This window comes from Esox lucius, chromosome 22 (genome assembly GCF_011004845.1).
Source record: "Esox lucius isolate fEsoLuc1 chromosome 22, fEsoLuc1.pri, whole genome shotgun sequence".
NCBI lineage: Eukaryota > Metazoa > Chordata > Actinopteri > Esociformes > Esocidae > Esox > Esox lucius.
The window spans coordinates 17,634,209-17,658,327 of NC_047590.1; the positions used below are offsets into that span (position 1 = coordinate 17,634,209).

Below are 24,119 nucleotides of genomic sequence, written 5' to 3' on the forward strand. Positions count from 1 at the left end.
ATCTTTCCACATGAGGTAACATAACGTTGTGTTTAGCAAGTACAGTCACACAGACTTCTTTATAGCTTGGTCCTAGCAATCTTATATTTTTTTCTCTGACCGCAACAAATTACTAAAGCGCGTTTCTGTTTTTAATTTGGTATGTCAGGGCCACCATATATATATATATAGTGTGTATGTTTTGGGAAGGGGGGGGGGGCAAGTTCCTCACGTGATACCGGTTCTTGCAAAGATGTAAACATCGATTCTAACTACGGCTGAGTAGCTAGCCACACTTAAAATAATTTGTCGACTGCTTTTATCGTATTGTTGTCAGTCAGAATCAGGAATATCCATGTTGACAACTGTTTGACTGTGACATAACTAAGGTACGTTAGTGTTGTCTCAAGTAATAATAGTCCTTGGAAGGCATTCAAACCGCCAACAACGTTAGATAGCTAAACTTGCAACAACAGGGCATTGACAGAGCAAACTAGATTTGCTAACTAGCTAGCAAACGTTAGAGGGGGTCGTTTGCTAATTAGATTGTTGACATTCACGTTGATATCGCACGTTTATAGCTCACAAACACGTGTAGCTACAGAGAATAAGCATCTCTGTGATTATTGTAATTATAACGATATCGAGTATATGTATGTCTAACAAACATGTTGAGATGGTTACTTAGCAAGCTATTTGCTGCTGCAGGTTTCGCAACATACCCTGCCTAATTGTACCATAACTTCCTCATATTTAACCAATGATCCAGTATTAGCTAACTGCTTGCAGCAACAGTAGTAATGTAAGCTAACGTTAGGTCTAGACAGAGACAGGTTTGAGTAATGTTTTCTAGATGCAGAAACTATCGTTATCTACAATTAGTGGCATTTTCGAGTTGTTTTTACCTGTCACATTTGCCCAGCAATACATGTCGTTTTTATCAAGCTTTTGTCTCTATCTCGTTTATCTGCAGGATGGCTGTATGTCAAAGCGGCCAATCCACCCTTGTCAACAGCCTGGCCTCTCTACTTCGGAATGAGGGTAACATAACCACACTGACTGTCTCTTGTCATCATGGGTGTCTCCCAAAACAGTCTAGAGACATTTCCCCCTTCATTATCCCTGATTTACTAATCCAGCCTTTCATGCAAACAATTGCATTGTTCCTCTCATCACAGCTTGGTGTTTTTTGACCGGAACACGTTCTAATTGTTTTAAGATAGTAATAATATAGTCCATCAATAATTGATGTTATTTTACGACACTTGTGGGTGTCAGACCGGTAGAATGCTATAACTGTTGGTTTTGTAGTTGTACGTTACCATTTCCTCTCATTTATCTAGGGGCCTCTGTTTTGGATGGCAGCAGTACCCTCACACTGCAGGCAGACTCACTGCAGCACCTGGGTCGTCTCTTTGAACAGTACCTCCTCAACAGGACTCACCAGCATGGCTTCCTGGCTTTGCCCTCGCATCCTGCCGACACCCCTTCCCTACTACAGCTGCAGTTCCTGTTCGACGTGCTGCAGAAGACTGTCTCCCTCAAGGTGTGTGTGTGTGTTTTAGGTCTTACTAAACTCATGTGGACCAAATGTCCCCATGAGTATAGTAAAACCAGAAATATTTGGACTCATTGGGACCTTTTGCCGGTCCCCGTGAGGCAAAAGTCAATTTCCAGCTCAGGGTTTAGGTTTAGGGTCAAACTTAAAATTGATTTTATAGTTAGAATTGGGGTTTCTTTAAGGTCCAGGCGTTGTTGGTTAAGGTTAGGCATTACATCTAGGTAAAGTTTAGGCATAAATGTTACTTTATTGAGGTTAAGGTTAGGTTTAGGGTTAGGTTTAGGGTTAGGTTTAAGTTTAGGGCAAGGGTGCATGCAATTTCTATTTTCTGGTCCCCATGAGGGTAGCTGTACAAAAACGTGTGTGTGTGTGTGTGTGTGTGTGTGTGTGTGTGTGTGTGTGTGTGTGTGTGTGTGTGTGTGTGTGTGTGTGTGTGTGTGTGTGTGTGTGTGTGTGTGTGTGTGTGTGGTGCTGTGTAGGGTTGGTCTATTGCAGCCTTTCTAAAAAGGAAAGGCTGCAATAGACCAATTTTTTGCATATTTTCTACCTGCCTAATTATTAGGTGATCTTCCCAGAAAAATCCAAAAACCATTCACTGATGGTACATTTAAGTCACTACAAACATAGATTCTCTGAAGAATGACAGATTCATTCATGTCTGTCTATTCTTCTATTGGCCAAGACTTCAATAAGACATTTTGGTTCAGATTCAATTATTTATATCCACATTAATCCACTAGGTGGAGCTGACATGTTTATTGCGTACTTCCTGGCTCACAGTTTGCAGTGTTTTTCATTCCTAGCTCATCAACCCACCCGGGGTGAGGCTTCAGTCAGTGGTCAAGATCTTCCCTTTCAAGTCCCTCAAGTCCTTAGAGGTATAGCAGGAATATACAGAGGAAAAATATGTATCATTTCCTTCAGACTTTGTATATCTGTCTGTCTGATGGCCGACTGCCTCTGTCTTTCTGTCTCCCAGTTGAAGCGTATCCCCCCTCACTGCTTGGAGGGACTGAGGGGTGTCTACTCACAGCTGGAAGTCTTCACTTGCTCCAAAAGCCTCAGCTCCCTGGAGGTAACGCACACAGTGACCTCACTGTCTTTTGGACCAATGGTCCGTTGGGGTTTAGTTTATGCTAATGTTCCTGTTCTAGGAGCTGCTGTCTCTGTGCGGAGGGGACCTTAGCTCCGCCTTGCCATGGCTGGATCTGCACACGCTCAATTTCAGCTACAACCATATTGTCCGCCTGGATGAGTCACTGGTGAGACGGCCATGCAGGCGCCCGCACGCATGTTTATTTATTCACTGACTCAGTGGCCGCGAGTTTGACTCGCTCTTGTTTTCTTGTCCTCATGTTTTCCATGTGGCTCCTTCTGCCTTCCAGAGTTTACTGAATGTTTTGAAGTGCCTGGATCTCAGTCACAATAAGATCCCGGAGTGTGCCGAGTTCCTCAAGGTAGGCTGTTATTCCTTAGGGTGCTCGTTGCTGGCTAGGTTTCCCCGCCCGTGTGTCGTCGAGAGGGTGAGGCACGGACTAACCTGTGTCGCTTTTCCTGTCCTCTCCCCTGTTGCAGCCTCTTAGTGAACTGCAACGCCTGAACCTGGGCTATAACAACCTCCAGAGGGTGCCGATGCTAAGCCCGAGCTGCCGAGCCAAGCTCCTCACCCTGGTCCTCAGAAACAACGAGCTGGAGAGCGTCGACGGTAATACCCCGCGTCATCACCAGAGGGCAGAGGAACGGCGGTTACTCTACGGAAGATGTGATACCCGTCCGCAGCCCTTAAGTGAAAAACAAATGCGTGGAAAACAAGATTTATACTACGTTGTTAATCCAGTCCCCCGTTCCGCACAACCCCGGGAACTGATGATTATCAGTGTCCTGGAGCAGTCAGGGCCGTCAGCCAATCAAAGCTGTGGACAAGACATGGATATCAGCCGATCAATCTCTTCGATCTGTGTGCTGCCTTGAGCCTGCAAATAATTGAGATCCTTAGATAAACACAAAGCTAGGAATATATTATTGTACTGGCATATTCTTTATTGTCTAGTAAGCCTGTGTAGATCCTTTGCCAACAATGACTATCTAACCATCGCTCACCCCGATTGGCTGTTGGTTTTTCAGTGTTCTATCTAGAAGTATCTGTGGCCAGTCTGTTTGACTGTCTTGTTTTGGGATGTCTACTATCCCAGTAGCATGTCTGGTATGGTTTGCTGGAGCCTGTTTACTTTGTGTAATGTCAGTGTGTTCTTGTGCAGGAGTGGACCAGTTGTTTTCCTTACAGCACCTGGACTTGGCCTACAACCTGCTGTTGGAGCACTCCCAGCTGGCCCCTCTGTCTATGCTGCACAACCTCAAAGTGGTGAGTGTGTGTGTGTGTGTGTGTGTGTGTGAGACCTTCTGGGGACAGATGCTGAATCTATCTGGTGCACGAGTCAAAACTTTATATTCTCAAGCTAACAGAAAAAATGAAATCTTGACATACATGATTTGAGGGGGTGTAGGGTGGGAACTGAAATGTTCACAATATCGAATTCAACTTAAAAAGCCAAAAGAGTTGGGGTTAAGGTTTGAATCAGTAAGGTTGAACTTAGATAAGGGGGCAAGAGAAATTAAGGTTAGAATCCAAATGCTGACTAGTCAAAAAAACCAGATTGAAGGGTCTTAGAAATAATAAGGCTATCCTAACGGGGAACATGGTGGTTTAAGTAAGGGAACCAAATAAGTTAGGGTTAGGAATAGGATCTGAGTCTGATATAAAAGTTATGTGAAGTTCAAAACCAGATTCTGGTTTCTGGTTTCTAACAGTCAATAATGACCATGATCCCAATGGCAGGTGGTTATATACACTACCAGCAATTAATTAATAGTCCATGAATTAGGGCTAGGTTAAGTTTAAGCAATTTAGGTTACGATTAGGGTTAAAGATAGTGTTACGAGACATGGTATTAAAAAAAAAAAAATTAAATTCTGGAACGTGTAGGTGTGTCTGGGCCCAGAACCAGTGTTATACTCAATAATGGCTTCCTTCATGGCTAATGATCTCTTGACCTCGTCTCTGCCTCTCATTTTAGCTGAACCTTGAGGGCAACCCTCTCTTCTTCCAGAAGACCCATAGAACGTCCACAGTCCGCCACCTCTCCCCAAAGGCTGCCTACGTCGGAGTGAGTGATAAGAAGCGGAAGCAGGAAAGCTACATTTGTTTCCTCTCTTCCATGAATTCCTGTCTTGAAGTTAACGCTGTTTCCATTCCTAGCTCCGACTGGACGGCAGCCCTATCTCCTCCTCAGAGCTGTCTGTGAGTAGACCGCCATCTTGATTGGTGAACAAGCACACTGTATTGTAGTCACTGGTGGATGTCCATTCAAGTTCTGTTTGATTTTCCCACCTTTCTATTAAACCATATAGTCTTGACATGAGACTGTTCCGGTCCACAGGTGCTGCCTAAACCGGGACAGCTAATTGGCCAGGTTCAGTCCCAGGCCTCGCCCCTGTTCACCAGGGCCTCAGAGAGGGGTAACCAGGAACTAGGGTCCAGTGGGGCCGGCGAGTTGAGTGACAGCCTTTCAGTCAGCGAGTTTGGCGTTACCAGACAACGCAAGAAGAAAGCCAAAGTAAGTTGGCTGCACCAAGGGAGAAAGAATGCCCCCCCCCCTCGTGTTGAGGATTTCAGTTAAAGGCTGTCCGCAGTACCGCCGGTCATTTCCTTCTTGCATTCAATTACGGGATCAGTGCTTGCTTTTATTCCAACCGATGTATATCCTTGAATCGATTATCATCCTACATATAGTTATAAGGATAACTGATTTGTTATCGGCAGCCTGCTGGTGCCCTAGTCTGCCTTTGGAACTGAGCTAGCCAAAAACCACTGTAGCAAGATGCTGACAGGCTAACATTTCACTTTTATGCTGTTAAGATGTTCCTCTGAGAAGACAAGAAAGTGACATTGTTGATGGATTTGTCCTATTGTTTTTACAGTCTGTGTGCTAGCGACTGCCCACTGTCAAGCGCATAGCTATTGATACTGTTCCTATGCCCTAGCTTTAGCCATCCCTCTGATTCAAGACTTATGCCTAGGGGGTCTATAAGTTATGGAAGGAATAAAAAGAGGTTAATGTTTGTGTAATGTCATGCAGTATTGTTTGTGATTAATATACAGTACAGTGCCTTTGGAAATTATTTAGACCCCTTATCTTTCTCAAGTTTTTTGTAGTGTTATGGACTGTTTTGGCGTTAATCTACTGGCAATACTCTGTAATGACAAACTTTTTTTTACATGTACTAATGAATGTACTCCGACCCTTTATTCAGTACATTGTCTTCCAAAATTATAGGCACCATAGGTAAATATGAACATAAAAGGCAGGGAAAAATGTCAGTTCTTTATCAGCTAGATTTTGCACTGAAGAAATCTAACCTTTAGTCGAGTGAACATTGTTCAAAAAAATAAACAGAATCGTCATCAAAAATAGTTACATTCAAAAACACATGTTCCCAAATTATTGGCACCGCTGTGAAGCATCATGATAGCATGATGCTTCCACCACCACCATGCTTTACCTTATAGATGATATTAGCCAGCGGATGAGCAGTACTTTCTTTTTGCCAGATGCTTGGCATTCAGTCCTACAATTCCAATATTGGTCTCATCTGATCATTGAGTATTTATGTCATGGTCTTCGGGTCCTTGAGGTGTTGTTTGGCCAACTCCAGACAGCATGTCATATGCCTTTTATTCAGGAATGGTTTACATCTTGCCACATTTATGAACGCCTGATGGTGTCCTGCAGTGATGGTTGTCCTTATGTCAGGTTCTCCCACCTCTGCAGGGAGAAACTAAGTTTGGATAGAGTTGCAGTTGAGTTCTTTTCTTTGTCATTTCCCTAACCAAAGCTATTCTTCACGGTTACTGAGTTTGATTTCGTCAGGACTTAGAAGTGTCCGAACTCCAAATTCTATCCAATCAATTGATTTTGCCGCAGGTGGACTCAAGGTCTGAATACATAGGGAAAAGTGTTTTCGCATTCTCATCATGGGGTTTTGGGTGAAAGAAATGTTAATCTATCACAACAAAATGTGGCGACATTAAGGGGCCAGAATACTTTCCAAAGACCCTGTAATAACTGTCTGTTTTGTTTCAGCATAAGGTGAGAGTGAGACGGGCTAGCATCTCAGAGCCCAGTGATCACGACAACAGGTTTGAAGCTCGGCCACAGTCCTCCATACAGGGTAAGACATTACAGTTTGCATTTGCTTTAGTTACCTTCTGGGGACTAAAAGTGTCCGGAAGGTGAGTGAAACGGGACATTTTGACCATGTGATTTTTCCAGCTTAGGTGTTAAGTTCAGGGTGACATTTCCTGTGTGAGTGCAGTGTAAGTATCTAAAGAAACAGCTCCTCTCCCCTCAGACATCGTTCTCCCTCACAAGAAGGAGATTGAACGCATGGACAGTTTTAGGGAGCAAATGGGCGACGAATGGCTGCGCTTTCAACATCATCTAGATGGAGCGGCCATCGTCCATGCCGCCTTTGACGCACACGAGAAGGCAGCCCCCCGACACCTCGTTAACGGACTCTTAGTCCCCCCCTCCCCATCAAACCCCGGCACTATCCAGACCATCCCTTCCAAGCCGAGCCAAGACACTTCAGGGCTCCCAGAGGTTCTACCTGCACCATTGCTCTCGTCTGAGCCCAGGGAGGTTTCCTCAGACGGGGATTCAGATTTGGAGACTGAGTCCACCCTTCAGTGGCTGGTCCACAGCACCAGGCAAACTGAGTCCACCCTAGAGAGTAGTATGGCTGACGGACATGGGCAGCAGACCGTTCAGGGGTCCGAGGGGTTCCTGACCACACCTCCGGACACCAGAGAAGAAGAGGAGGAGGACCTGGGAGGTAGGAGCATTAGCATGCCTGTGTCAAGTAGTGAACTAATCATTAAGCTATAGGGAAGGAATGGTCCCCGTTTCAAATGTTTACCGTACAAGTGCAATAGTCTGAGAGAGCCCAAACCATCCAAATCCCAAGAATGTTTTTTACAGATTAGATTATACTTTTTTTTTCCCCTGCGAAAATACCCCAAGATTAATTCCTTGATTTTTGGCCACTGGTTGTAAAATTGGCGCTGTTGTGCAACAAATTATGTGGAATGTCAGGTATAGATGAGTGACAAATTAAATGTCAAGCTAGGACTAAAACAGCAAGCTCAGTAGAGTTTTCTATTGAACGTTATCTTTTGGTCCTAGACTGGGCCGGTTTTGCAGACACCAATAAAGCCTAAAGTGAGTCAAGGTGTTGGGCCACCACGAGCCACCTGAACAGCTTTAATGTACCTTGGCATAGATTCTACAAGTCTCTGGAATTCTACTGGAGGGATGGAACACCATGCTTCCAAAATATATTCCCTCATTTGGTGTTTTGACAATGATGGTGGAGAGCGCTGTTTAACACATTGGTCCAAAACCTCCCATAGGAGTTCAATTAGGTTGAGATCTGGTGACTATGAAGGCCATAGCATATGATTCACATTATTTTCATACTGATCAAACCATTCAGTGACCCCTTGTGCCCTGTGGATGGGAGCGCTGCCATCCTGGGAGAGACCACTCCCATCAATTTGTAATGATTTGCAGTGGCCCTTTCCTCTGAGGATATGGTGAAGGGTCTAACCATATAACTTTTTTCCACATCTCTGTAGACCAGTGCCTGTAGTTTCTGCCCCACTGAACTCCCAAATGTGCATTTGTCTTTGTAATGAGAGGTTTATGTACTACAACCCCACTTTAAGATCCGTCTCTATGTAGATCTCAATGAACTGTTCTTGCTGACACTGTCTGATCACATCCTGCATTGACATTCTCAGTCAGCAGGAAAAGGTTTCTTTTCTGTTTTTCCTTACGTTACACAGTAATGCACGAGCATCATGGTCATTGACTGGGTGCCTTTGACCACATATAGATATTTCTTTATAGGGATGTGCATGACAAATATTTGCACTATCGATAATTCCTCAGCTTTTGTCGTCAAATAGTCAACCACACCCACTTGTGCTAAAAAGAGAGGTACACATTTTTTTATGTAAGTTGTAATATGTTATGCAATAAATTCTAAATGTTATTTAAAAATGTAGTTAACAACCTCAATAACGCATATTGTCAAGTCGTTGGTATTTTTTAACAGGTGATTTATTTCAAATTATTGTTATAAGCTATTCCATTAATTATAATTGCAAATGAACTATAAATGTCATCAAAAAACATGTCTCCCATGAATTCATACAGAGATGTATGAATTTTCAATGTTTTCGGGCCATAACAACAAAATACAAATTGTGTTAGAATTTTTAAAACTATACTTTCCAAACAAAACTACACTTTAATATATAGAATAACAGAGGTATGTTACAGTCTGCATTAAATCAAACGAACCTACCGATGCGTTCAAGTTCCAGTGTATAAAAAAATACCCAAGGCAGGTAGCGTAATAGGAATCAATTATATAAAATTAATGAACAAAAACCTGGCTAGCCCATCCATAGATTAAAGATCTTAACAAAAATGTGAAGAATCATTAGGCGTGTCCATATTATTATGATAATTTTTTGTTTAGATAGATTTACATGTCCATGTGCTCCAGGAGTAGATGAGCAGGCCTACGTAGTCTGTTGACTATCAGGCCCGCAGCCCAGAAAACGCTTTCAGCTGGTACAGTTGTTGCCTGGATGCACAGGTATGGTTTCGCTAGCCGTAATCATTTCCTGTACTTGGCCGTTAGCCAGATTTATCTAAAATGCAGATTTTAGTCACCGTTCCTATTGAAACACTAGCCAGATGAGCAGTCTTTGTGAATGAAGCTCCTGCCATCTGTGCCCCATCAATTAACCCTCTTTCAAAGTCACTTAGATCCATTCCTCTTGCCGTCTTGATACAAAATGCCCTCTAGGGTGATATCATGTCTGAGTAAATGTGGTTAAGTGCCCTCCAAGGTGTTCCTATGTTCAAAAAAACTTGAATAAGTTCCCTCTGGGTGTCCTTCCAGTGGAAAAACTGTGATTCAGTGAAGTGGCCTCTGGGTGCCCCTCCAGTGGAGAAAATGTGATGCTGTGCACTCATGGGTGAACAGCATTTCATCTGTGTGAAGAAATTTGGTAAAGTGTCCTACTGGGTGTCCTTCCAATGGAAATAATGTGATGCAGTGCCATGTAGGCTGCCCTATATGCTAGAAAATCTGTTGACCTCTACGTGCTCCTACATGCAAGACAATGTGCACTCATGGGATGCCTCTATGGTGGAAAATGCCCTCCTGGTGCCCCCTGTTTTTATGTATCCTTTTAAAACAGTTTAGTGGCATGTTTCTCCCTCAATTTCATTTATGTTAGGAGTCAATAAACTAATCCAGACAGTTTTTCAAATCGTTAGCATGTAGAATTTAAAACGTTAGCATGGAGAAGTTAAACATATGTTTAGATAGTTTGTACATGTTTTCTTCTGTCTGGATGTGTTTATCGATTCCAAAAGAGAATGGAAATGAGGTAGAATCAATTCTTGGGTGGAGTACCCCTTTATCTTTGGTAGAATCCTCATTCACACATTCAGCCACGCCACCTTTAGAATATTCAGGTATCAGTGGGTTTAGTGCAGTCTGAGCTGTAACCTTCACATCACACTACATTGTGTGAGGTTAGTTACATAGCAATATGTGTTACATTTAAACCAACAGAAAGATTGCAGCTTACTTAAGATGCATTACTAATGTGTGTAGTAATGCATTTTTTGGTTTGTTTAGGTTTTTAAGCTGTATACTGTCACATTTTTGCATAGAGGCAGGACACAAGCGCAGAGGTTGTCAAAGGCGAATGTAGTTTAATAAGTCTTACTGAGAAACAAAAGGCACAAACAGCAAGAACAGGAAACAGCAGCAACAAACACTAAATGGCCATAAAGAAACACTGGGGCAAGAGGAACTTATAAATAGGGACACAATGAGGGGCAAACAAGGCACAGGTGTAAACAATAAGAACAAAAGACAAAAACCAAACATAACAGGCTACATTCAAAACCAAAAGCTAAATCAAACATAAATGAACCTCACATATACCATGTTATACAATATGCTAGAGAATGCCTTACAAGGTAGCTTACTTAGCCATTTCTATGCTAACTGGTGGACTGGATCCATTCCAAATCAAACAGAAAGTGTAGTAATATCTTTAACTTTTACCTACTCTTATTCCACAACCCACAACCCTGACCCTCAACATTTTATATATACAAATGAGACAAAGATAAATCATGTCAGAAAATGTTTCACTTTTGATGTGACCTATAATGTGAACAGTTCAATTGAAAAACAAACTGAAATAATTGAGGGGGGGAATGAAAAATAAAAACCTTACAATAACCTGGTTGCATAAGTGTGCACACCCTTAAACTAATACTTTGTTGAAGCACCCTGACTTTATTACAGCAAGTTTTAGGTCACATTAAAGGTGGACAAATTCTGACATGATTTATCTTTTGTCTCATTCTTTTACATCACAAGAACCTGGCATTTTAACAGTGGTGTGTAGACTTTTTATATCCACTGTACCTTAGCCAAATACTTTAAAACCCAGTTCCTGACATTTAATCCTCGTAAAATGTCCCTGTCAGTTAGGATTACCACTTTATTTTAAGAATGTGAATAATAGTAGATATAATTATTTATTTCAGCTTATATTTTAATTTATCCCATTTCCAGAAGTCAGAAGTCTAAATACACACAATAATATTTGGTAGCATTGCCTTTAAATTGTTTAACTTGGGTCAAACTTTTCGGGTAGCCTTCTACAAGCTTCCCACAATAGTGCTGTGTTTCCACTGGTGCTTTACATCGGAACCAGGGCTACACCGTTGATTTATGCTAATGTTGGCTCCAGACTTTTCTGTATCCACTATACATTTGGTACAAAGGACTTAAGGAGGGGCTCACGTGGGGAGGAAGGAGTAAACTATCAACGCAATTTGGTTTTCCGGTTACTAAAAATGTAAGGTGATATTTTTCTGGTAGTAAAATAAACAATAACGCAATGCTCATTTATTTCTTTTTGACAATATGGTGTTTGAACATAAGTTATAAAACTAATTTCTTCCTCAAACTCCTGTGACCGACTCCTTCTCCACCTACACTTGTGACACTGCAACTAAACCAGTTTTGTCAAAACTATCTGCATTTAATAGAAGGATTTGGGAGAATTCAGTAATTTTGTGTTGTTATAGATTCTGCAGGCTACGTCTCAGACTCAGCGCTACATTTTTCTATTGAGTCAATGACATCGTATCACCTTCAGTCGTTCCAACTCTTTCCGTTCTGAGTTTTTGCTTCCCTGTACTGTTGCTTCTTTTTTTTTTTATCAGGGATCTGTTTGTTGGATCAGATGAAAACCATTACGAGAAGCTTAAAGCAAACGATACACATCGCCATTCGAATTGAACAACATGTTTTACACCACACAATGCGTCAATCCGGAAACCCACCCTAAAGTTCGGGGCTTGGCACCAAGTGAGAGCTGGGCTACTCGGCCATGGCCTAGTGGGTGATTTTTGGCCTATTCCTCCTGATAGAACTGATGTAACCGAGTCAGGTTTTTAGACCTCCTTGCTCACACATGCCTTTTCAGTTCTGCCTGAAAATGTTCTATAGGATTGAGGTCAGGGCTTTGTGATGGCCACTCCAATACGTTGACTTTGTTTTCCTTAAGCCATTTTGCCACAACTTTGGAAGTATGCTTGGGGTCAGTGTCCATTTGGAAGACCCATTTGCGACCAAGCTTTAACTTCCTGACTGATATCTTGAGATGTTGCTTCAAAATATCCACATAATTTTCCTTACTCATGATGCCATCTATTTTGTGAAGTGCACCAGTCCCTCCTGCAGCAAAGCTCCCCCACAACATGATGCCACCACCACGTTTTACGGTTGGGAGGGTGATCTTAGGCTTGCAAGCTTCCCCCTTTTTCCTCCAAACATAACGATGGTCATAATGGCCAAACAGTTACATTTCTGTTACATCAGACCAGATGACATTTCTCCAGAAAGTATGTTTTTTTTGTCCCTGTGTGCAGTTGCAACTTGCAGTCTGGCTTTTTTATGACGATTATGGAGCAGTGGCTTCTTCCTTGCTGAGCGGCCTTTCTTGTTTTACTGTGGACAAAGATACTTTTGTACCTGTTTCCTCCAGCATCTTCACAAGGTCCTTTGCTGTTTTTCTGGGATTGATTTGCACTTTTCGCACCAAAGTACATTCATCTCATCGAGATAGAATGCGTCTCCTTCCTGACCGGTATGACGGCTGCGTGTTCCCATGGTGTTTATACAGTATCTCACAAAAGTGAGTACACCCCTCACATTTTTGTAAATATTTGATTATATATTTTCATGTGACAACACTGAAGAAATGACACTTTTCTCAAATGTAGAGGAGTGTACAGTTTGTATAACAGTGTAAATTTGCTGTCCCCTCAAAATAACACAACACAGCCATTAATGTCTAAACCGCTGGCAACAAAAGTGAGTACACCCCTAAGTGAAGATGTCCAAATTGGGCCCAAAGTGTCAATATTTTGTGTGGCCACCATTATTTTCCAGCACTGCCTTATCCCTCTTGGGCATGGAGTTCACCAGAGCTTCACGGGTTGCCACTGGAGTCCTCTTCCACTCCTCCATGATGACATCACAGAGCTGGTGGATGTTAGAGACCTTGCGCTCCTCTACCTTCCGTTTGAGGATGCCCCACAGATGCTTCATAGGGTTTAGGTCTGGAGACATGCTTGGCCAGTCCATCACCTTGACCATCAGCTTCTTTAGCAAGGCAGTGGTCGTCTTGGAGGTGTGTTTGGAGTCATTATCATGTTGGAATACTGCCCTGCGGCCCAGTCTCCGAAGGGAGGGGATCATGGTCTGCTTCAGTATGTCACAGAACATGTTGGCATTCATGGTTCCCTCAATGAACTGTAGCTCCCCAGTGCCGGCAGCACTCATGCAGCCCCAGACCATGACACTCCCACCACCATGCTTGACTGTAGGCAAGACACACTTGTCTTTGTACTCCTCATCTGGTTGGTACCACACACTCTTGACACCATCTGAATCAAATAAGTTTATCTTGGTCTCATCAGACCACAAGACATGGTTCCAGTAATCAATGTCCTTAGTCTGCTTGTCTTCAGCAAACTGTTTGCGGGCTTTCTTGTGCATAATCTTTAGAAGAAGCTTCCTTCTGGAACGACAGCCATGCAGACCAATTTGATGCAGTGTGCGGCGTATGGTCTGAGTACTGACAAGCTGACCCCCCCACCCCTTCAACCTCTGCAGCAATGCTGGCAGCACTCATACTTCTATTTCCCAAAGACAATCTCTGGAAATGACCCTGAGCATGTGCACTCAACTTCTTTGGTCGACCATGTCGAGGCCTGTTCTGAGTGGAACCTGTCCTGTTAAACCACTGTATGGTCTTGGCCACCGTGCTGCAGCTCAGTTTCAGGGTCTTAGCAATCTTCTTATAGCCTAGGCCATCTTTATGTAGAGCAACAATTCTTTTTTTCAGATCCTCAGAGAGTTCTTTGCCATGAGGTGCCATGTTGAACTTCCAGTGACCAGTATGAGGGAGTGTGAGAGCAATAACACCAAATTCAACAAACCTGAGACCTGCCCATTCACACCTGAGACCTTGTAACACTAACGTGTCACATGACACAGGGGGAAAAATTGCTAATTGGGCCCAATTTGGACATTTTAATTTAGGGGTGTACTCACTTTTGTTGCCAGTGGTTTAGACATTAATGACTGTGTGTAGTGTTATTTTGAGGGGACAGCAAATTTACACTGTTATACAAGCTGTACACTCACTACTTTACATTGTAGCAAAGTGTAATTTCTTCAGTGTGGTCACATGAAAAGATATAATCAAATATTTACAAAAATGTGAGAGGTGGACTCACTTTTGTGAGATACTGTATTTGCGTATTATCGTTTGTACAGATGAACGTGGTACCTTCAGGCATGATGAACCAGACTTGTGGTCTACAATTACTTTTGTGAGGTCTTGGCTGATTTCTTTTGATTTTCTCATGATGTCAAGCAAAGAGGCACTGACCCTGAAGGTAGGCCTTGAAATGCATCCAAAGGTACACCTCCAACTGACTGAAATGATGTCCGTTAGCCTACAGCACAGTCAACATACTGTATGTAAACATCTGACCCACTGGAATTATGATATAGTGAATTATAGGTGAAATAATCTGTCTGTAAACAATTGTTGCAAAATGCACAAAGTAGATGTCCTGACTGACTTGCCAAAACTTTAACGTTTAACTTGAAATCTGTGGAGTAGGTCGAGAAATTGGTTTCAATTACTTCAGCCTAAGTGTATGTAAACTTCCAACTTCAACTGTACAGCTCATTCTCAATTTTAATCTTAACCAGGGTTTGGAAATGTTTCACCATTAATGCATAACAAATGTCTGCATGCTGGTGCCCCACTACATGCAGCTGGTGCCCTTTTAATTGTTTTCGCCCCTGCGTTGGTAGGTTTCCAAAATAGACACAATATCTCAGTGTTTATTCTCAAACACCAGGTTTATAATAGTAAATGGTGTGATGGAAATTCCAATGTATCGACACTCGGAGTAAGGGACACAGAGACAAAGTTATCTTTGTACATTCTAACAGTTTTATTAACAATCGTCGGAGGAGTCTCTGACTCAATATAGCTCATTCAACCGTATTTATTACATAGAAAAGGAGTGTGTTAAGATGCTGCCATCTGTTTACCCCAAAGGGCGGGCTGTCCCCCCACCTTATCCTTCTCAACTCCTGAGGAGACACAATGTCTGGATAGTCAACAGAGACACTAAAGGGATATTATACAGATTTACGAGTACCCCTCTAATCCACCCGTGCCGGTCAAGGATGTCTCCTATTCAAACACCAGACCCCTCTCGGTATCTTTAACTAGTAACTCATTCATAAATGTATAGGACGACAAAGAATACATCCTTCTTCTAGGCAGGAGGACATGGCCCAAATACCTAATACTCCTCTGATATTATACAGACGTGTGTCACAATCAAAGTACAGATTTACATACCAGCCAATAGAAAGACAGACATTTCTCAAATGCACCTTAGTTCAACATTTCCATAACAATGGTTTGGGTTGTTTCATACATTTTATTATAAAGACTGCTCTCTCTTCATAAAGTTCCAAATGGTCAAAGATATTCTCTTTTTGAACAAGGGGAAATCCTGAAGTGGCCCTATAATTGATGTCATATGTAATAGGGGAGTTGTACAAATAAATATATCCAACAATACTTGCTCAGAAAAATGTGAGTACGCGATGGGGATTTCAGATAAAAAGTGTTGCATATTATTGTCTCTCAAAATCGAATACTGGTTGAGGCTCTGCCTGCCCTGTGAGTCAGCTCAGATGCACCTACATAATATACATCACACAAACACCATCTGAAAAAGCCTCAGCTCCTGTGATCAAGTCAGCAACCGATTTTGATAACCTGCTCAGACAAGAAATGTTAGTGGATCCAATTGTTTCACTCCAAATGGTTTCATACTGACCGTGTCCTTCATGAGTCAGAGACTCATGCCTGTTCGGCCAACCAACCTCTGTCTCATCTTTCTCCTTTCAGTGGACCTGTGTCACCCCCTGCTCGTTGGGGTTCTGTCGTCATCAGAAGAAGAGGACGAGGTTGGGCTCGGGAGGAAGATGTTCCCCCAGTGTCCTATGTTCCTGAGGGTCAAACCAGGCCATGTTCTGGAGGTGGACATGAGCAGGGGTCAGGTTCGGGCCCGGCTAGAGTTGGACTGTCTGGAGAGAGTCACCATGACTCGGGCCACCTGGATAGAGAAGGTGAGGAGATAAATTCCATGTTAATATAATAGAGTGGCCTCTGTAAGTACTGGGACACTGAATAATTGTTTCTTCTTTTATGGTAAAACCAATATGTTAGCATGTATCCTAAAATAAAACCTAAAAATGTATACCTGTAAACCTAATTTGTCAGCTCTTAGAAGAGTCTTGGTGGTTCCAGACCTAATGGAGTACAGATCCATTTTGGAGTACAGATCCAAAACCAATAATTATTAATTGTGCCAACAATCATTGTGGGCAGTGTTTATCGATTCATTTAAAATGTCTTCATCCTTTTTATTTGATAAGTGTGCGTCACATTTCGCCTGGATATAATACTTCCTTTTCCTTTTCTCTACACCTCTCTGTCTCTCCTTAGGAGGTGGAGAGGGTTCTTCCTGCCGTGGAGCTTCACTTCCTTTACATCAGCAGGGATAAGAGGAGGAGACGCTATGTGATGCTGGATGATGACCCCCAGGAGGCGCTGCAGGTAAAACGAGAAACCCTAAAGCCAAACACACCCTACCGATGTTGCCATCAGACCAACAGATGCCAACTTGCTTATTAGTCCCAAAGATCCTGGTTTGTTTGTTTTCCTTTTTTTTTACCAAGGGTCTTTTGTAAACACAAACCATTTAGAATACAGGACATTCCAATGGCTGTTTTCTTGTCAGGACGTTGCTCGCATGTAGGTGCCAAGCAAAGTCAACCAGTTGCAGTACCCCTCATCGACAGTTTTTTAATGGAATACAAAGACTGTTTTTTCAGAAATGCCTTGGAAAATACGCTCTGGTAAATATGGTTGGCTGTTGTTGCTAGGCACTGACCGAGGTCCTGTCACGGGCCGTGGAAGAGAACCAGCGCCGGGTCGTGCATTGTCTTCCTGGCTGTGTTCGCCTGCAGTGTCTGCGCTGTAAGTCAGAGTTCACCCGACGCGGAGGTGACGACGAGGAGAGAGGGCGAGCTTTGAGACGACTAGGACGGCAGGATGGGGTTGAGGAGGAGGGCGAGGACGAGTTGGGAGAAGATGGAGAGGGTTAGAGACACACACACACACACACACACACACACACTAGCGAATGCCAAAGGTCTTTAATTCTAAGACCTTAGGTAAACCTTTTGGGTTTTCGCATTTCACAGAGTTCATTGCTGTTGAAAGACTGCTGCATTTTTGTCATTCAGAGCAGCGTTGTCTGGTTCTCCGCTGAGGAGAGGCTCAGTGCATGTTTTGGGTTTGAATCACTGTCTAAAAAGGCTCCGATAGCCTCTCTGTAATCCGGTGCTCAGTCATTCCCATCCCTCTGATGGTGATCTACAGATCTGATCTTAAAGCCAGTGTGATTCAGGGTGTGTGCTTGTCCGTCCGACTGGATGTTTACGTTCCAAATAGTTTGTCAAGTTGCCTGAAGAGATTGTAATGCTCTTTTATCGAATCTCCCAATCAACTCTTAGTCAATTGCACATGTTCTTGAGTACCGCTCTCTGAATCAACTTGGATTGAACAGTCTTAGGGGCTTCGTGGTTGGCCAAATTGAGCATTTAAGTCCTGTTTGTTTTTTAACACTTGGCTGCTTGGCCCACGGGGACTTACTAGGGCCTCTAATCAGTGGAGACATACACATAGCTTCCTTCTGTCTTTAACAAGCCAGACATGAAATGACAATGTGCTCTGACATGCCCAGAGTTTATGAATGGTTTTGTTCTACAGATGTCTATAGCTTTAATGGTTGTAATGTCTAGTTGGAGTATTTTTAGTCATAACCCTTCCAATGCAAACAACCTCACACCAACCAAAGTGTCTGGTCTAAGTAATAATGTTTCAGAATGTAAACCACTGTAGAATATTATTGACAGAATGTTGCTTATATAAACAAGGCTTTCGCGTGCTAAAACAAATCCACCATTAAAAAAAATACATTTACCAGAATGCATCCCTTTAGTGCAGTATAATCCCTTTCATCCCACAAATGTATTGATTTCTCTGTTTTCTTTCCTGTTTTCAGAGTCTTCAGGCAGGACGGTCCTGTGCCTGCGCTGTGGAAGTGATCTAGTGGTCCAGCTGGCTGGCCAATCGGCTCCCTCCACGAGTACACCCGTCCACACACCCCTCCGCGGTTCCCCCTGCCCGGACGGCACTGACCGACACTTTAGCTCCGACCGCACGGCTACACCTCCACCCTGTGAGCTTGAAAACAAGGTTTGTCGTTTTATTGTTCCTTTAAATGTACCGACCAACTGTTTTTCAATGTAATTAGAAAGTTGTATAGCTGTTGATGAATCAGTAGACCTTCAGTGCGTGTGTGTGTGTTGTAATTGTCTCCACCCGCTTTTCGTTTAAGGACCTGACCATAGAAGCCCTTAGCGGACGGTCTTCTTCTACAGGTTCCATTCACTACGGCAGCCCACATCTGAAGGCCTCAGCGCAGGACGCTATCCAAGCCACACCCAGCACCTCAGCGGAGGACCCCGCCCCCTTCCTCGTAGCCCAGGGAAGCTCCCTCTCCTCGGTGCAGGGGGACACCTGGGTGGACGAGAGCCAGGACCAAAGCCTGTCTCAGCCCGTCAGCCTCTCCAGTACCGATTGCCAGAGTCGGGAGAGCATAGCGGGGAGCTACAACTACACTGCTGGTTCTATCACAACTGGACCCCGGAACCAGCTTCAGCATGCAGAACAAGCCAGTCCAGGTGGGTCAGTTAGGTCCAGTTAGAATCACTTTTCTCCTCAAGTACGCTGGCAGAGATTTGGGGTTTGCAGCAACAGGCAAACAACAGAAAACATACCCACCCTCCTTTCTCCTTGCAATTTAGTAACAAATACCATACCATACCATACCATCTTCTTCCGCTTATCCGGGGCCGGGTCGCGGGGGCAGCAGTCTAAGCAGGGATGCCCAGACTTCCCTCTCCCCAGACACTTCCTCCAGCTCTTCCGGGGGGACACCGAGGCGTTCCCAGGCCAGCCGGGAGACATAGTCTCTCCAGCGTGTCCTAGGTCTTCCCCGGGGTCTCCTCCCGGTGGGACGAGACCGGAACACCTTCCCAGGAAGGCGTTCCGGAGGCATCCGAAAAAGATGCCCAAGCCACCTCAGCTGACCCCTCTCGATGTGGAGGAGCAGCGGCTCTACTCTGAGCTCCTCCCGGGTGACCGAGCTTCTCACCCTATCTCTAAGGGATCGCCCGGCCACCCTGCGGAGAAAGCTCATTTCGGCCGCCTGTATCCGGGATCTTGTCCTTTCGGTGACCCAAAGCTCATGACCATAGGTGAGAGTAGGAACGTAGACTGACTGGTAAATCGAGAGCTTCGCCTTGCGGCTCAGCTCTTTCTTCACCACGACAGACCGATACATCGACTGCATTACTGCAGAAGCTGCACCGATCCGTCTGTCAATCTCCCGTTCCATCCTTCCCTCACTCGTGAACAAGACCCCTAGATACTTAAACTCCTCCACTTGAGGAGTAACAAATAATAGTTCTAATATATTATAACATGGGATGTTTGGATCCTCACTGATGGGTTAATAGCACGGAGGTATGCACCACATTCCAACAGGAATTGTCTGTTAACTTCCATTTCCTTGATGAATCTGGATCCACTGTTCCACCGGCCTAGCATGCAATTTATAACCGTTCTCTCTATGCAAACAATTCCTCCCGATGCTACTGTAGGGAGATCCGGTCAGCGCAGCGCTTGAGTGGGACTGGGGAGATCCGGTCAGCACAGCGTTTGACTGTGGCTGGGGAGATCTGGTCAGCACAGTGTTTGACTGTGGCTGGGGAGATCTGGTCAGCACAGCGTTTGACTGTGGCTGGGGAGATCTGGTCAGCACAGTGTTTGACTGTGGCTGGGGAGATCTGGTCAGCACAGTGTTTGACTGTGGCTGGGGAGATCTGGTCAGCACAGCGTTTGACTGTGGCTGGGGAGATCTGGTCAGCACAGTGTTTGACTGTGGCTGGGGAGATCTGGTCAGCACAATGTTTGACTGTGGCTGGGGAGATCTGGTCAGGACAGCGTTTGACTGTGGCTGGGGAGATCTGGTCAGCACAGCGTTTGACTGTGGCTGGGGAGATCTGGTCAGGACAGTGTTTGACTGGGGCTGGGGAGATCTGGTCAGGACAGTGTTTGACTGGGGCTGGGGAGATCTGGTCAGCACAGCGTTTGAGTGGGGCTAAAATGTTAGTATCTTTGCTACATTGCTCATTACGATGAAAACAGTCCGTTCTGTTGATTTTCCTCAGCCATGGGATGAGGTCAATACCGTGTCACCCACCGCGGAGTCAAACAGGGGAAGTGAATGGCCTACAGTCCACTGGGGGCTATATTTCTTGTGGGTGACGTCTCTCTGTCTGCGGGTCCTACTAAACAAGACTGATTGGACTTATGAGAAATGAGAGGAATGAGTTCTTGGGACAATAGAATGTAGAGAAGGGGGGTGAGGGGGGGTAGAGAAGAGTAGAGATGGGGAGCTAGAGAGAGAGCCTGAAGGGGTAAATAATAGCCCTCTGTCTTTGTCCTCTTCATTATACAGTTACAGCCAAAGAGGCTGAGACAACAGTATCTACTATCCTTCCCTAAAAAACCACACTCCCTCGGCAGAGACCCGTCTCAAAGCATTATGGCAGCCCACAGAGCTGTGCTCAAGTTCGTTTTAAGGCGTCCCCTTTGTCTGAAAGAAGGCCACTAATTTGGCCCGTGATTTACGAGCTCTGCCCGGATTTCAAAGGAAGCCAGCTCGTACAACTTGAGCGGGGACGTAAGGTGTGTGGTTTGGTGTGGATTAAGATGCAACTTAATGAAAGGCAGAAGACACCTGTCTCTTTGTGGAAGACTCCTTCCGTCTAACTAGTTAATACCTGAACCTGTAGATTCAAATTCCAAACTTTGATCTGATTTCTATTTGAAACACATTCAGACATTATTTCTCATTAACCATTTTTAACACATTTTCTCAGTAACCAGAATGATGCTGGCTCAAAACCCTAAATAATTTTCAACAAGCCCTCAAGTGAGGCACTATTGCATTCTTTTGCTCTGGTTGTGGATGGCCAAAACACGCAAATAAAGATGTTTTAGACAGCCTTGCCCCAGTGGCTCCAGTTTGTCGCTCTGGATAAGAGCTAAATGACTATTGCGAATGTAGACAGTTCCACCGTGATATACAGTATCATTAGACCAAATTCAGCAAGGCTTAGTGAAGAGTGAATGATGGCTTCCAAAAGTAAATGATTGCCAGGAAACTATAGCCTAGTAACTATTTCTTAAATCTGGTCTTGATATGTCACTTTGCACTAAACGGACCTGCATATGCCAAGTCCTATTCGCTACACTGTAACATGATATCCGTACAGCTGTTTAGATTGTGTGGGAGGGAGGCTATTTATTGTCTGTTTTATTGTCATCTGCCAAGTTCATGACTGGAAAATATATTTGTTTAAAGTTGTGGGGGGAGAAATATAACACAGCCATAATATATTTGCATCTGTTAGTTGCTGGGTTTGATAAGCTAAGCTAACTGATGTCCCTGTGTATTAGGTTTAATTCCTAAGCTAACTGTTTTTCCGTCCGCTGGTTATAAATGGTAAGATAACTGGTGCCCTTCCCCTATGGATTTGGAATTAATTTTAAGCTAACTGGAGACCATCCCTGTGGATTGGTTCTAAATGCTAAGCTAACACCATTCTGTCCCTGTGTGCCTGTAGGCCAGTTGGACCTTCTCTCAGAAGACTATGAAGCGGTGGACCACCGGCTGAAGCTCTTCCTGGATGTGGAGGTGTTCGAACAGGAAGAGGAGTTCCACTCCTTCCTTAAGGTTAGGAGAACCACAATCTCTCACCGACCAGTAGCCCAGAGTTCAATACACTGATAAGGAAACCCAGCCAAAACCGTTTGGCCCCGGTTCTTGTGATTTGTTCTCTAGCTGCTTTTACCCAGCCGATGTCAAACCACTGTACTGACACCCCCTCCATCCAACTCACCGCCCCCACTATCTCCACCCAACTCACCCCTGCCCCCCCCCCCCCCCCCCCCCCCCCAATCTCCACCCAACTCACCATGGCCCTGGATGAGCTCCATTTGCTGTGCATGCTTGGAGCCCTGTGAAGCGAGCGGTATTGGTTTATTGATCAGAACACCTGGGCTAGGAGAGGGAGCCGAGAGGTCACAAGAAACCCCAGCAGGAGGGGAGACAGATGAGAGGAGTGGGGTGTGGGAGGAAACGAGCAACCCCAGCAGGAGACAGGAGATTGAACTTCTAATATGTGCATTCATCAGAGGTTTATTTATCTTGTCACACATGCTCCTCTCCCCTCTGTCTCTTTTTCTTTCTCCAGTTCTATTTGGTCGGCTTCCACGGAACTGTGACATTGTTCATAGACCTCACTCTTTTGATGTTTTTTATATTAGATTTTTTTATGCTGTCTTCTCTAGCAAATGTAGTTCTGTTTTAGCAACCTTTTGTAATAGTGATTGTTATTTAAAGCAGTTCACTTTATTTAGAAATCTTTCATGTTTATGCCTTTTTGTTGTAGATGTCAACGGTAAAGTTTGGTGATCTGGTGGAATTCCAGTCTCTACTGGTGGTGTCAGACCAGCGAATCTACTTCCTGGAAGTGACGTCAGACATGCAGTAAGTAATCATCCTGACCTGTCAGGCATTTGTCACACTCAAGGGTATCGCAAAATATTGGCCTGGTGTATTTCTATTTTGGCACAATACTGTCTCAATATCATAGTTTAAAAAAATATATATATAATATATATCTTTATTATATATATTTTTTTTTATATTCATTTATATTTAAAAACACTACTCACTTGTTCAGTGGTTGTGGAAATCACCATAACTGTCAGACAGATCTCTGTAGTGGCTTTTTTCCATGGCATAGCTTTTTCTATTAATATATTGTCATGGCAACACCAGCAAAAGGACGGGAGCCGACCCAAACTGTTGAATCAGTGTTATATAACCAGCTATAGGATAACAGTGTTTTATAACCCACTTTAAGATCACAGTATTACATAACCAACTGTAAGATCACAGTGTTACATAACCTACTATTGGATCACAGTGTTACATAACCAACTATAGGATCACAAAATTACATAACCCACTGTATGATCACAGTATTACATAACACTTCTGTGTTGTGCAGAGCAGGTCCCTATAAAATGACTGTGATTCTGACACCTATTGGCCACCAAAGTTCAGTTGAACGAGAGTGTGATATAAATAATTAGCATATGATGCTGTACTTTTTAAAGAAACAGTAAAAAAAAAATATCTTCCTCGCAGAGGGCAACCATGTGATTGGCTGCGGAAGAGAGACAGCCACCCAATCACAGAGCTGTGTTACCTAGAGGTGGGGCTGGGCTCCCAGAGCATCCACATGGAATTTGAGGACGGGCCAGTGGCCTATACCCTGCTCGTACGGGACAGCGCGCGCTGCAAACGCTTCTTCAGCCTCCTCACAGGCAAGTTGCTCCACACACACACACACACACACACAAAAGTGCACTTTCGCAGGTTCAAAGGCAACTTCAACCACTCCCCTCACATGTACATACGGATTCGCACATGTGCCAAATCAAACATGCCAATTCCGTGCACATGCGTATAGGGACCTATGATCTTACACACACACACACACGTGCATTGCACATCTGTTGCATCCATCTGTATTT

General features: G+C 43.9%; 1 protein-coding gene across 3 annotated transcripts in view; it reads left to right on the plus strand.

Annotated features, from left to right (window-relative positions):
* The first annotated feature begins 202 nt into the window (after positions 1-202).
* stk11ip (serine/threonine kinase 11 interacting protein) overlaps positions 203-24,119 on the plus strand; it is a 33,238-nt gene continuing 9,321 nt past the window's right edge. For all 3 annotated transcript variants that reach the window (XM_010893136.5, XM_010893137.4, XM_010893138.3), the window contains exons 1-22: positions 203-368; positions 953-1,020; positions 1,323-1,525; positions 2,344-2,418; positions 2,520-2,615; positions 2,695-2,802; positions 2,926-2,997; positions 3,116-3,245; positions 3,799-3,902; positions 4,615-4,704; positions 4,797-4,838; positions 4,978-5,154; positions 6,682-6,769; positions 6,950-7,432; positions 16,221-16,441; positions 16,821-16,931; positions 17,261-17,477; positions 18,445-18,638; positions 18,781-19,126; positions 22,139-22,248; positions 22,967-23,064; positions 23,731-23,909. In XM_010893136.5, the coding sequence (XP_010891438.2) occupies positions 954-1,020; positions 1,323-1,525; positions 2,344-2,418; positions 2,520-2,615; positions 2,695-2,802; positions 2,926-2,997; positions 3,116-3,245; positions 3,799-3,902; positions 4,615-4,704; positions 4,797-4,838; positions 4,978-5,154; positions 6,682-6,769; positions 6,950-7,432; positions 16,221-16,441; positions 16,821-16,931; positions 17,261-17,477; positions 18,445-18,638; positions 18,781-19,126; positions 22,139-22,248; positions 22,967-23,064; positions 23,731-23,909 (3,211 nt within the window). In that variant the 5' untranslated portion in view covers positions 203-368; position 953. The remainder of the gene's footprint in view (positions 369-952; positions 1,021-1,322; positions 1,526-2,343; positions 2,419-2,519; positions 2,616-2,694; positions 2,803-2,925; positions 2,998-3,115; positions 3,246-3,798; positions 3,903-4,614; positions 4,705-4,796; positions 4,839-4,977; positions 5,155-6,681; positions 6,770-6,949; positions 7,433-16,220; positions 16,442-16,820; positions 16,932-17,260; positions 17,478-18,444; positions 18,639-18,780; positions 19,127-22,138; positions 22,249-22,966; positions 23,065-23,730; positions 23,910-24,119) is intronic.